The sequence below is a fragment of the Molothrus aeneus genome, chromosome 12 (genome assembly GCF_037042795.1).
Source record: "Molothrus aeneus isolate 106 chromosome 12, BPBGC_Maene_1.0, whole genome shotgun sequence".
NCBI classification, from domain to species: Eukaryota; Metazoa; Chordata; class Aves; order Passeriformes; family Icteridae; genus Molothrus; species Molothrus aeneus.
In genome coordinates this window covers 16508414-16523109 of record NC_089657.1, presented here as the reverse complement: position 1 = coordinate 16523109, position 14696 = coordinate 16508414, and the positions used below count along the sequence as shown (strand labels likewise).

Below are 14696 nucleotides of genomic sequence, written 5' to 3'. Positions count from 1 at the left end.
CCTCATGTGAACTCCAGGACGGCAAAGAGGAGAGCACAACCCGGAGAGAAATGCTGAATCAGGTTTCACCTGTGTCACTGTTGCTTTCTGCTGCCAGCCACACAGGTGGTTTCATTTTTGCTGTGATATAATTGAAAATGTATCTTGCTCTTACAATCCTTTCCAATTCAGGTTCCCGTGCCCCAGCCTGCCCACCCAGTCTCCCCTGGGCTGCAATGCTGCCACTGATCATCTCTCTTCTCAAATGGATGCCAATGCCCTGATAAGCACAGTAATAGAAACGTGTCACATTTGTCACATCAACAGCGGGAAAACCCAAGACAACAACAGGGAAACGCCAGAGGACTACACAGCCCAACACATCCAGCTGCTCATACCCTTAAAACATCTTTTTTTTTTTTCTTAGCATTTACTCAGTTATGCAATGAACTGACAGGGCTATATGCCTTCTCATGTACTTTCTTATTTTTTTAACCTATTTCTACACATTTCACTGAAGACTACAAAAATATTTTGATCTTGCATAATGTTCTATTTACACTACATAATATCAGTTCAGCTCATGAGTAATTTATTTTCATAAAGGAACAGAGCCCTTTCCCTCCTCATTGTCCAAGGTGTAACAATGAAAATCAGAAGAACTTAAATAAGTGAGGGCTGAGAAACAAAATCAGTTCAAGAACTTTCCATGTTTACATTGTTTCTTTTTCCTTCTCCAAATCTAAACTATGTGTCTCTAAATCATTAAATCGGGCTAAATCATTAAAAATTATTATTTATTTCCCAGGTTTTCACATCCACAATAGAAATCATTGCTACTGGAACAGATCCAATATGCTAAACCACATTTTGATTTTTCTTTATCATAAGATGTTGTTAAGGCCATGATTTAATGGACTCTATGGGTTAATTTGGGGGAAATTTGTAATTTTGTGAATTTTCAACACATCTCCATTTACAAAAGACAGATCTTCTTGGACTTCATGACAGTTTTTTCCAGTTCTCAAGTCATTGCAATATTATTATCTGCCTTATTAAAATTCTGGTGGCTTGCAATATTTTTAGATGACTTGCAGAACAAGTAGTTCAGGTTAAAGTACGTAATTTAATTTTTATAAAGAATTACTGAGTGTACTGCACTCAGCTTGCAGTTATTCAGATTATGCACTGACCATCCCTCAGTAGATCTCCAACTAAACCCATTCCAGGAGGAATGACAGGGAGAACATATGGGAGAGGCACAGCTGCAGTTGTATTGCTCCATACCCAAAACACCTTGACAAGGTTTAATCACACTGAGCAGACACTGCATTGTGCTCTGTGCTACAAACGTCAAAGTTCTCAAGTTCTCTGATGGTGTAATTTATGCTTTATAACACATAAGCATGTTTCAAACTCACACCTCTATCACACCAGCTAAGAATTTGGAGTATGTGTTTACTTAGGGTAAACACAAACTCTGAAATTTCACATTCCTTATACAGCATTTTGTATTCAACTGCTACTCATTGTCACCACTTAACACAGAACACGAGTCAATCCCTGAGCTTAAGACTGATTTAGATTGATTAGTATGAAAGATTTAATTAAATACTAGATCATTATCAAATGAGCTAATATTTAATATTTAAGAAAATAATGGAATTACTCCAAACTGATAGACTAATATTATGATGAGAATGTATCTTTCCCTAAAATATTTTTTCCAATTCATCCAGCTATTAAAACTGTCTAGTATGACAAAACATATGCTAGGCTTAAGAGCTGAATAAGATAAAGTTTATTTTCTTCCCTCTGACACCCAGGTGATAAAAAAGGCTCCATGTAACCCAAGAGTCACCAGGTGAGACCTAAGATGGCTCTAAATCTAATACTTTTCCCTAACAGAAGCTAAAACAAGGAGGGGAATGAAGGATATTAGAAAAGGGTAAGGATGTGGCTTCCTCCAACTTAAGACATCTGTGGACTAGGCCTTCCTAAAAGAAGGCTTTTATTTGTATTAATTTTATATTGTATTTAGTAGCATTTTCTTATGGAGCCACCCAAATGTTGTGGAACCACATCCACTTTTAAGAGCCCCATCAGCCCAGAACTCCACATGACTCTTCCAGCACAGAAATGGGGGTTCACTTGTTTGGCCTCTGTGCACCAGCACTCCCAGGAATTGTATTGAACAAGTGAAACAACAATTTTTATTCTTCCACTCCATGGTATTTGTGTTTTGAGAATTTTCTAAGCTACCTTTGCATAATAATGTATTTTCCAAGAAGAGCAGATGTGGATTCGTTGCATTTAGGGATGGCAGAGGGAACAGTCTCCAGGCCAGGGCAGGATGACTGGGCAGGAAAACCAGCACTGACACAAATTATCCCACGGAGGACAAGAGAGAGGCGAGATTTAGCTTTACCTTTCTGTGAGGCAACCGCGTTGCACAACCACGCCTACGGGCAGCACTGAATTAATACTTCCCAAACCTCCCCATACCTTCCAGTCTGAGCCTCTCTCACAACCACAAAGCTTTTCCCAGCAAAAAGCAGAAGTTCTTGAACATAGAAAATTGTGGGTTTAATAATTTAAAATAACAAGATGGAGTTTATGATGAAAAAATCCTTTCACATTTTTATAACAAAATTAAAGGCCAATATGATTAATTTTTTTCCTTTGTGGAACTGCTTGGTTAAACCTGGCAGCTTCATAGATTGCACAGTTAGAGTCTGATAATATTTGACAAGAGAGCAGAACCATGAGGAAATGAAAAGAAAAATATTTCCATTTTATTCTACAAATACCTACAATAATGTTTTCACCCTCACAATACACCTTCCAAGTATTTAAATTATTAATTGTGGGTGAGGGTTTCAATTATTTGCCAGAAATGAATCTGAGACTTGCAGATTTATTTGCAAGTCCAGGCCTCATTCAGTAAGTACATCTACAAAGAATACAGGGAACAGACCCCAGGTCCAGCACTTCTAAAACATTCCTGTGTTTAAGCGAGATGACAAAATGAATAATTTAGATATGGAAGAGAGGATATATCCAATTACACCTTAAAAACCCAAGTAAAACATGAAATTTTTGTAGAAGGAGCATTTCCTGCAGAGTGCACTGGTACACATGACACAGAACAGGGCTCTAATCCGATTGGAATTGCCAGGCACTAATGTAATACACACACACAAAAAAGATTATCAAAAGCTGATTAAAAGCCATCCAAACATTACAATCGAAGAGTACAGATTAAACAAAAGACATGATTTAGAAGAGGGCTAAATTTTTTTGACCTTATTAATGGTCTTTATGAACTTTTATGCCAAATCTCAATGAAGAAGAATACACCTCAGACCTGAAAGCAAGGCATTACACTTTGGTTCTGTGTATTGCCCAAATTACAGTACCATTAAGTGAAGGTATTTCAGGCTGCTCGGGGAGCAGTGGCAGTTGCTAGGCAGCATCTGCTCCTGTCAGAGATGCTTCTTTCTTTGTGCAGTACAGAACCTCAGCCAGGAATACTGCCACCAATGGATTATTCCAAGGCAGCTTACTGCCATCACATGGCATCTGCAAAGTGCTCACCCGCTGCCTAGCAACACCGCCTCTTTCTACTGAGTCATACCAGCACCAGGACAATATTCCTGCAAAAAAAGAAACAGATGCCTGAGAAGAAAGGTGATCATTCAGCAGCAGAGCAAAGGATTGCAAGCATCCTTCCCCTGCCCTCCAAGATAAAAATAGAGATTGGGCTCAAAAATCATGAGCTGTTTAAAATAGTTTTGCACATCCTGGTGGCAGGAGGTGGGAGAGAAGGAACGGACCAAAACCCACAGCGTTGTCCACTGCTTTAGCTGTGTTAAGGAACTGGTCCTGAGCTCCCAGCTTTGCAAGGATCTATCCTATTACTTCATCCTCTTCCTGTCACTCTATTCCATCAGTTCATTCACCCATACATCATTCCCTCTATGCAGAAAGTGAATGCAGCAGGCTTTTTCTCCCTTCTAGAGAGGCAAAGGCTGTTTCAGTTTCTGAAACCTTCTCCCTTCTTTCCAAACCCAGCTGGCAAAGAGAACTGGGCAGGCTCTGCCCAGAGAGGTGAGGAGCTGCTCTGCACTGCTGCGTTCCACAGGCTGCAAACGTGAGCCTGTTGAACACTTCACTGTTCCACACCGGGAAACAAGGTAAGAAACCAAGCAAGGTTTGGCTCTCCTGGAGGGTGGAGACTGCACCACCTCTCCAGGCACCCTGCTCCAGGGCTTTCCCACATGCACTGTGGGAATCGCTGTCCCTGACTGGAACTCGCCCCCACGGCTCCTCCTTTCACCCTGCAGCTCTGAGCAGCGCCTGGCCCTGTCTGCACCTCCCCAGACAGCAGCTATCCCTGAGCCAACCCTTTCCTACACTCCACTTCCCAGCTTGTACCAGCCTGCATCTCACAGACCCTCCTCTGTCCCCGTGTTCCCACCTCCTCACCTCACCCCTCCTACTGTGAGGTGCAGCCCCAGAGCAACTACAGGAGGAAGAGAGCATTTCCATCACCATGCTGGTGCCCAGGAACACAGCCAGGGATGTGGCTGCCTGCAGGAGAACACCACTGGCTCATGTTCACACAGCAAGGCCTCAGGGATCACCCCACAGTCCCTTCCAGCCTGTCCCATTCTGCACAAGCTACAGCGTGAGACTTGCAGATCTCCCATCTATCTGTTAAATAACTTCTTAACACATTAAAGCTCCCTGGGCATTTATGGTCAGTTTGCACACTTTCAATGAGCAGCAGGAAGGGAAGGATAGGGCAGATTTATAAAAGTATATTTACCAGCATACAGCTCCTGCATTTTAGCTGAAAACTCCATAAATAGAGTCAGCCTGTACTGGCTGCTACACAAGAACTCTGCTGAAGACATCTATGCAACCTGTCAATCCACCCATAAGAACTTTGACTTTTTTGGTTTGCAACTAAAATACAAAAAAAGAAAAAAAGCATTTGACTGGCAAAATTGAAAATGCTTTCTTCTCACGATTTTTAACTCTTCCAATCTTGCCTGAAGCAAACGTGCATTATTTAATGCTATCCACATCATCTGAGATGTTAGGGAAATCCTCCTTTTCTATTTTTGTGTCCTCCACACAGGTTTATTTTATTATTATTATTAACTTTATTATTTGTTTTTATTTAATAAACTATTTTTTCCCGTTAAAAGGAGAATACAGTCTTCTGCCAGAAATACAGTCACTCCAGAAGTGGGGGAGAAAAGGCCAAAACCAAACCAAACCAACAAGATCTGTATTTGCAGTTTGGGGCCTTGCTGTGATGAAGAAAGAGAGAGAAGCCTATTTTCTATCTCCTCTGCCCCAGAGTCCAAAGAGAAGCTGCTTCTGCAAGACCAGTGCTTGAAACACAATCTTCCTTGGCATAAACCCCTGGGACCACAGAGATTACCAAACACTTATCTGCTAAAAAGGAAAAAAGAAAGACAAGTGGTCCCTCCTCTCAGAGCAGTGCACTGGGAAGGGCTGAGCTGGAGCAGCAGGCAGGAGGATGGATGATGGATGGGTGGATGGATGGGTGGGTGGATGGGTGGGTGGATGGGTGGGTGGGTGTAGATCACCCTGCAGTGCCAGGGGAGCTTCCCCAGCAGGCAGGTTCCCAGTGGATGCTCTGCACACACAGCAGGGCCAGGACCTTTGCAGGCCCCAGGACAGCTCCTCCCACTGTAACAAGTCCCTGCTGGAGGAATGGCCTCACAGCATCACCTCGAAACAGAGCTGGCACAAGCATGGAGGGGACTCCCCTCCTGTCTCATCACACCAAGCCCACAGGCAGTGTCCAGCTCCATTCTGTACAGCTACAGCAGATGTCAGGGCAAGACTATTTCACAAAAACATTGATCCAGCTCTAACAGGTCTGGCAGAATGATACTGTTGTATCTTTGGTTTATCAAAATTCAGGTCACCAGTCATTCAGATCGTGAGCATTTAGAGAGAGAAACAAAACACAAAGCTGCACCAAAGTTCAAACCACAGTTTTCAGTAACCCTTTTTTCCAGTAATTCACGCATCTTTGGATTCCTTGTCCCACTCTGGCTGAAACTTTCTCACCTGAGCCTGCACTCTCTGTCCATGTAACACAGCCACACCTCCACAAAGCAGTGCCTAGGTGAAGCAGGCAGCTTTCTGCAGACACTTCCACAGGCATTTTTCTCCACAAAGGAAGAGGTGGGTGAAACAGAAACACCTCCTCCCATCCCCCCACATCCAGACTCAGTTACTGGGAACAGCCATTGCTCCCTACAGGAGTATCCAGCACTGTCTGAGATATTCTCCTATGAAAGGCTCTCTGCTCCCTACACCACTAGTTTGGGCAGCCCACCCATCACGGCAAAGGACCATGTGCACTGACACCCAAACAGCCATATACTGCCAGCAAGTGCCTTCTATTTAACAGTTCTGGGTTTCTCTGACATGAATTCAAGGATTCCTTTATCAGGTTCAGAAGACTAAAAATGCAGGTACCCATAAACATCTCGTTCATAAACATTTTGAGAGGGAAGAAGGGCCCTGCTGCTCAGAACCACAGCCACAAGAGGTTTCCAGAACAGTGAGACACCTGCCAAAGCACTCTGTGCTACACTCTGGCACCTTGGGTAGCTCAGGGACTTACATTCAACTGAAAGAAAATAAAATAATTCACCACTCCATCAACTGCCTACTGCCAACACTAAAAGCATTTAGTGCTCAAGCTTCCTTGCACTGAAATAAAAATAAAGGTTTGTCTAGATGTTTCAGAGAACACCAGCTTACCTCTGAAAGCACAAAGGCTGCTTTTAATCACCAAGAGTTAGCTGGCACCACTTGTCATAAGCTTTTCTTAAGGCTTAATATCCAGAAAGACTCAAGAAAAGAAAAAGTAGTTAAAAGCTGAAGAGGGACGGAGGGAAGTCTTATCCTTGGAATAAGTAATCACCTCACAACTGCACTAGAGAAAGCACTCAGGCTGCTCAGAGCCTCAGTTCCCTGCCTTCCAAATATATTCCCTAAGTTTGGACTAAGGACTTATTGTTTGAACAAACACTAAAACATGTCTAAGAGGAAGGAATTATGGCCAAAAAAACTTTAGAGATGCTTTCAGGATCTCAGAAGACCTCAAAAAGTTCATTTTGACATGGAAAAACTTGAAGAGAGGTTTGATTTTAACATCAGGCACTTGAGTGAGATATTTTGTATTTGCCCTGAGGTTCAGTGAGCAGACAGATTTTGAAGCAGAATAAGTGAGAAATGTTGTGAGATTCAGGTTGACTCATAACTTACTTAAAAACAATCAGTGGAAGGACCACTGTCAATCACAACTGGTTTTGGACCAAGATCCTGTGGCATGCTTCCTTTGGCCTCCTCCTAAGTGCATAGCACAGCTGAGAGAAGAACACAACAAACTTAGTAACCACACAAATTAAAGATAAAATTTCTCTGGAGGAGGAGGGAAAGGTTGCATCAATCTCTTCAAGAGCTAAATAATTTTCCACAGATGTCCTGTTCTTAAGTGTTTTCACAGCCACATCTGAAAAGTGCTCCTGTTCCTCAAGAGAACAAATCTATGAATACATATGGCCACCAATAACACCAGTTGTTGGTCCCATCAGGCAGTTCCAGCTCTTCTGTATGAGAACCATTTCCAAATAACTATTTAATGTGTTAATCATAAAAGCTTGTCTATCTACATGTCACTGTGCACATGAACACAGAAAACTTCCTCATTCTCAATCATCCCCCTCTTGTGGGTTCTGAAATGCCAGCAAATACGTGGTAGAGAATTTTTCTAATTACAGATTCTGGTAATAGTCCATACATCCCTGATGTCTGCATTGGAGTCTGACTTGTGAAGGGCAGAATTGCTGCAAAAAAGGCTTTGCAAGGGTAGTGGGACTCAAGTCCAGCTGAGCTATGCCACTGACTGTGCCCTAAGGAAGCTGCTTTCAGAGGACCAATAAAAAGTCATCCTTCCTCTATTCCCACAAACAGCTGCCAACCACAACCTGCACCATCACCCCAGAGTCACCCACAAATTTTCTATCCCTTAAGTGGTTCAAAAGTGAAATTATTTTACATTTCCTCACTAATTTCACTCTGAACACTTGAACAATGAATTTAAACCCAAAGCACACAAGAAACACCTGATGGAACCTGATTAATCCTTTTTTTTTCAGCAAGCCAGAAGCTTTTGATCTGCACAGAAATTCCAATTTCAAGCTCTTCCCCACCCAACCCTATTTCCATTAAACATGGAGGAAAAGTTGTCCAAGATTGACAAGTAACATCATCAAATGTCTTTTGTTACTGGATGTATTGTTAGGCGAGGACAGAAAGCCTGAATACCAAAATGTTTCCACCCTTAGAAAATCATTCTAAAAAGAAAATTCCTTCTATGCTGGGGATAAGCTCAGGGAGGAAGTGCTTTTGCCCCCACCCTACTGGCCAGTGGCTGAAGTCCTGCAGGTCTTAAATGAATACCTAATACAGCACAATAACAAAGAAATGGAGAAAATTGCTCTAAAACCCATAAAATCATCCAAATTTAAACTCCATATTGAACTGCTATCACTTCTTACTCCAGGATCACCCCCACATTCCCATAAAAACCATGCAATGAACTGTTAAACATACACATGTCACTTCTTGCCTTTGTGAGCAATTTGCTTCTCAACTTCATTCTTCCTGTATTTAGAAAGTTTTGGCTAGTTTCTACTGCAAATGCATTTGTGGACAACTGCTATTTAGATAATCTCAAAGTAGTGATATCTTACAGGTTAATTCTCATCCAGTTCTGCAAATCAGCTCTTCATGAGAGCTGGTCTAACCACAATGTCTTTGGCTTAGACTTTTCTAGGACAGACAAGCCAAACTATATCAATCTCTTGCCCAAAAGAGAACATTTCATCTCCAAGTTCTATCAGCACCCACAGAACCCCAGATTCACCCTGCTCTGGAGCTGAAGTTGCCCACCTCATTTAATGACACTTTAGTAGCCTCTCCTGTCTATATGATCCTATCCCATCAGGTGCATCTTGGGAGCTGCTCTTTTCCAGAGACACTTCAAGGTGTGATTCATTTCCCATCCAGTTAAATAACACATATACATTTCCTTTATGATCCCTGTCTGACAAATGCCTTTGCTCATTCTTAAGGCCTACAGGTTAAAAAAAAGGCCCTTAGGAGCAAAGTACTGAATGGCAATGACTCCAGTCCCTGGATCATCCCATTTTCCTGAGCCACTTCCCAAAGCAGTGGAGCACAGAAGGTTTCAAGGTGCATCCCTGCACGTAGCTCTGGTTCCAAGACAGATCCCTGAAGAATATCCTTAGTCACCTCCCTCCTGCTGCCAGACAATGACATCCCCTGGCACAGGGACACGGGAGAGAAAATGAAATGTAACCTATGTCCCTACCACAGCACCCATGCAAGGATTGATGCTGCTTCCCATCCAAACAATAGACGTTTTCCTAATCTGGGAGAGGGACTTCTCTCTACCTCTCTGAAACTTTTCATTTTTAAACCTGTAACAAACCACTCCAGTGAGCAAGTAAAACCACAGTGCCACTCACAGCCCCCTTCAGCAGCTGCCTCCTGTGTGAACAGCTAAGGCAGGGTCTTGTGCCAAAAGCCCTGAGGAAGGAAGGAAGACTTTTCTAAGTTCTGCAGCCCTGTTTTTCCGAGCATAAATATGAACTGGAAGTGTGCATGCCAAGGTCTAGTGACAAGGGGGGGAAAAAAGAAAATCAAGATACTGATCAAAAAGCTGCAGTACAAAACCATAACTAGGACATTGTGATGTTCCATCCCTTCTTAGTAAGAACAAGGGAAAATTTATTTGTATTTATTTGTACTTACGATTTCAATTGTTACCCAGTAAGCAGTGAAAATAAAGATTTAAAAAGCATTTTTAAATAAAACAACAGATTTTAACCCTAATTCTTTGAATAAACTTAGAACAGATTCTGTTGATGCAGGCAGGTTCTCCTTCTCCTCCACGACTTAATATATATTTAATATGGTCAGCCATACAAAGTGGTTTGTTGATACAGCATCAATCGAATAAAAAAAAAAAAAACCCCAAACAAAAACAACTTTCCTGAGAGCCACCTAAATGTGCTCCTTGCACAAAAACAAAAGAGCAAAAACTGACAGCCTAATGAAATTATCAGTTCTTACAGTAGCCAAATGTTGTTTACTAGAGTTCTATTTAACTTTTTCTTTTAATACATTAATATTTAATACTTGTTTTTAAGACTAAACTAATCAGATCACTTTAATAAATATTTTCTTAGAGAGAGACTGCTTTAAAAATACTAAAACACTAGAGGGCTAGAGAGCCTTGTATTCAATAATCAGCTCAGAATTCTTATTAATTGTGTTCATCATTGGCCATCTTAAGCACCTGTGGAAGAACTGTGCTTTGCTTGAGCAAGTCTCAAGTTTTAAAAGTAGAGTTAGGATTAGAGGCACTGAATCTAAGTATTTCTAAATAGAGGGGAATTACTCACAACAGCCACCAGGTAGTTGCTATAGCAGCTGAGAAATAAAATCAAGGAAGATCTTCAAGGTTGTTAGGAGAGTGTTTAATTTATTTAGAAATGTCCTGAGCCATTTTTTAATATCTTTGCTGCGGATGCACGCAGTGATTTGTATGAGGACTGGGCAATACAACGGTGTTCTACAACCGCAGGTGTGGAAAACTTCTTGTGATTGCAGGTAGGCACAGAGAGCTCCAGAACTGGCCAAAGCCACCAACATTCCCATCAGGAAATGTCACACATTGTCCTGCAGCCAAGAGCCTGTGGAATACCTGCTGAGGGCTCCAGCAAGCACAGGAGAAACGCCTCTGAGGCTCCCTGGAAGCCAGTGCAGAACACAAAGCCCTTCCCCAGGCAGGTGCTGAGAGAGGAACACGGTCTGTTTCTGAAGGATCAGTTTCTGTGAATTATCACCTCTGCCAGACACCCAGGTAAGGCAGCAGAGCACAGCCTACTTCCACCTGGCAACAGCATCAGGATGAACTGCTTCAAATGGCACTTTCCCTTGCCTTGGTACACAAGGACAGCTATGGCTAGGGCCTGGATGCCCAGATGTGCCTTTCTGTTCCTCCAGAAACCTCTTTGTGGTACTCCAGTTACAGAAATAACTGATCCCACTCAGCTTCCATCAACAGGGACACAGAGTTTATTGCCTTAACCCAAAGGCAGGAGCACAGAGAAAACACACAGTGGTTTTTTGGACAGAGACTGCTCTAACCAAACCCAAACTACTAAAGCCCAAAGGCATAAGCTCAGAACAGTGACTCATGCCAAGAAGATTATTTTTGCACATCTTACTTGTGGAATCAGGATAATTTACACTGCTATTTCCCCCTCCCCTCCCCTTTTTTTTTGCCAGTGCACCTCCCAGCAGCAAACCCTCAGGTCCACACTTTCTGCAGACTATTTGCTTCAAAATGCACAAAAATGACCCTTCCAGCCAGCAATGACAGATCTACTTTTGAAAAACTGATATGCCACTCCTCACTTGTAGTAACTAAACCCCAGGTATAAGCAGCATTTTTCACCTATTTTCCTTCTCTGGAGGATTATCAACAAATTTCAATTACAGGAAAAGTAATTAAAGCTACTCAAGAATAAAAAAAGCCTGCCCAGAGATCATCAAAACTTGCACAACTCAACTGTTACCTCAGCCCTACCTACAGGTGTGCTGTCTGCAAAAGAAAAATCCCCATCCTTAGAGGAATATTCTCCAGCCCAGGGAACATCATGGAAATCACACTTGTTTTCATTCACTGCTCTCCCTTCCACACACCTCTTCCAGACTTGTTTACAACCTGAATGGAGATTTCCCAGCTTCTCTTTTCAAATATCTGCATAAAAAAATTAGTTCACCTGTTTTTTTGGATCAAGGTAAAACAAGGATTCTCTTATTTGAGCACATGGGCCAAACACAAAAACAAACACTGAATATCAAACCCTGCGACACAGCAAAGAAAAACAACTACAGAAGCAGAAGGAAAACAACAAGATTTGGAAGACAGATAATGATTTTTTGAAGCATCCATTACAATTATAGCAGTCAGTTTCATCCTAGGGTAACAGAGGTGGCCTTTACCCAGCAGATGAGGTATGACAAAAAGTCCAGCATCAACTACATTAAGAAACCCCAGCAAAACAACAACTTGGTATTCCTGAATGCATCCAGCTGGGATGTATCACGGCTTGTTAACTTCATATACTCCCAGTGACCAACGGACACAGCAACAGGATTGGAAGCAATGACTCCCAGGTGTTATTTTCTGCCACTTGTTTTTATTACCCTACACTTACAGGTTCTCATCTGATGCTGCATTTGAATTTATTTTTTTAAACAAAAGTGATTTGCTTCATCTCTCTTTACTATGAGGACAAGTGGGATGTACTAAGCAAAATATTTGCTGTACAAGATTAAAAATTAATAAGAAGTATTTTTTTATTATTAAATTAACAGAAAGCATTTTAACAAAGAGGCATTAAGGCTTCTAATTGCTCACAAGTTAATTGCCAAAATCCCACTTAAACAGTTCCGGTTAACAGATCATGTAGCAAATTTATTGATACTATTTTAAATATTTTGTAGAAATCAATCATCACTACACACTGTGGAACTTAAAAATCAATATGCACAACTGATAACTATAAATTTAATGAGGCGTTTAAGTAACTAATCAGGGTAGCAGTAGTAGCTTTTATTATTATAATACAAACCAACAGTTAAAAAAAAAATAAATCGAAATGAGCAAGAGCAAAGTAAAAAATTCTCTATCTTCCACTTCGTTAGATATAACATTTCTGCTTTTATCAGGGATTTACACGCTAAAATAACAAACCAAAGCCGCCAACGGTGATGCCTCAGATTAGAGCAACCACGATGCCAGACGGCTGTAAAATCTGATTTCCCAAAACAAGGAAAAAGCAGCGCACGGAGGCCCCGGGGCTCCGCTCCCGGCCCGCCGCAGCCCCCGGCCCGGCCGCCCCCTCGTCCCCGCGGCCGGGCAGGTGCAGCACCGACGCCCCCTAAAGACACCGCGGCACAGCCGGCCCCTTCCCAACTCCATCCACACATCGCCTCGCTCCGCAGATGGAAACGCAGGGAAAAGGGAACCGCGCGCTTAAGTAGATTAAGGGCTCAGCAACTCGTTTTCTGATTATTAGTGCGATCCCGACCCCAGCGCGGGCCCCCGAACTCCGCTCGTCTCTGGCGTCGCCGCGGCGGCGCTCGGGGAAATAACGCGAACCGAAGCACACGCAGAGCGCATCCAGCGGTGCGGGCAGGGCAGGGGAGGCAGCGCCGGGCAGCCCCCACAGCCCCGCGGCAGCGCTGCCCCCATCCCGGCTCCACCTGAGGGGCAGCGCCGCGACCACCGCCGGCCCCGGGGGAGGGGAACGGCCGCCCCCCCACACGCACAGCACAGCCCCGGGGTCCGGCGGGGAGAGGAGGGGGCGAGCGGGGCGGGGGAGGGATGCGGCAGCACCTACCCACGCCGTATTTCTCCTCCTCGGTGGGACTCCACATGCTGCCGGATGGCTCGGCCGCGGCCGCCGGTCCCCGGGCAGAGCGCGGCGGGCGGGCGGGCGCCGCTCATCGAGCGGGGGCGGCTTCTCCTCCCCCCGCGCTCAGCGGGGGCGCCGCGCCGGCAGCCCCCGCCCCACGCTCCGGCCGGGGCTGCCCTCAGGGGTCGCTTCGCCGCTGCCGGGGGGCGGGGGGAGGTCGCCCCCCGCCCGCCCGGGCGGTACTGGCCGCCGCGCCGCTCCCCTCCGCGGCCGCTCGCCGCCGGCCCGGCGCCTCTCCTCGCGCGGCCCCCGCGGGCTCCGGCCCTGCCGGCGCGGCGCCCCCGCGGTGCTCGGCGGCCCCGGGCCCCCTTCTCGTCGCTCTGGTTCTTCTTCTCCTCCTCCTCCCGAGCCGCCGCTCCAGCCGCCGCCGCCTGAAGGACTCGGGGCTGCCGCGCCCCCCCTCACGCTCCCGGCGGACCTGGCGCGCACGCGCGGCTCGCGCCGCCCCCCCCTCCCCGTGCGGCCGCACGAGGCGCGCGCGGGCGCGAGGCGCGTGGAGGCGCGTGCCCTCTGAGGGCGGCAAGAGGAGCGGCCGGTCCCGGGACACCCTCCCGAACCCATCCCGTCCCCATCCCATCCCCGCCGCACCTGCCGGCCCCAGCGGCTCCCGGGAGGCCGGACCGCAGTGCAGCACCGAGCCCGGCCGTGTTGGTCAGCAGCGGGGCCGGCCCGACCCCCGCCCGGCAGCCCGGGCTGCCCGCGACACGGCCCCGAGCCCTGGCAGCGCTCAGCTCCCCCGGCAGCGCTAACCTCAGGCACCAGCAGCGTTTAGATCAAAATTGGGCTGGTATTGTGTTCCGTTTTCTTGTCGGTGTTATTAATCGCCAGAGCTTCTAAAGAGCTGGCGAAATTCGCATGGTTTCCACAATGAACACGTACCCAAAAAGGAAAACAGTCTTTAGATTTCATCTCTAAGTTCAGCTTCCACTTCCTTCCATAAAAACTGAATTTGGATTCTTCACAGCACAGGAAAAGCTGAAATAAGTGATACAAAAGTTTTCCTGCAACAGAAATTTTACTCCCTGCAGTGTTCTGATGGACCAGTGCCCTTGCCCCAGTCAGAGCCTCTGCAAAACCACT

The 14696-nt window shown here is 45.1% G+C and overlaps 1 protein-coding gene across 8 annotated transcripts in view; it reads right to left on the bottom strand.

Annotated features, from left to right (window-relative positions):
- Positions 1–13654, bottom strand: part of DOCK3 (dedicator of cytokinesis 3) — a 185598-nt gene extending 171944 nt beyond the window's left edge. For 7 of the 8 annotated variants that reach the window (XM_066558288.1, XM_066558290.1, XM_066558291.1 and 4 more), the window contains exon 1: positions 13542–13654. In XM_066558288.1, the coding sequence (XP_066414385.1) occupies positions 13542–13578 (37 nt within the window). In that variant the 5' untranslated portion in view covers positions 13579–13654. The remainder of the gene's footprint in view (positions 1–13541) is intronic. The other variant, XM_066558292.1, reaches the window with a different exon arrangement.
- Between the last annotated feature and the right edge of the window lie 1042 nt (positions 13655–14696).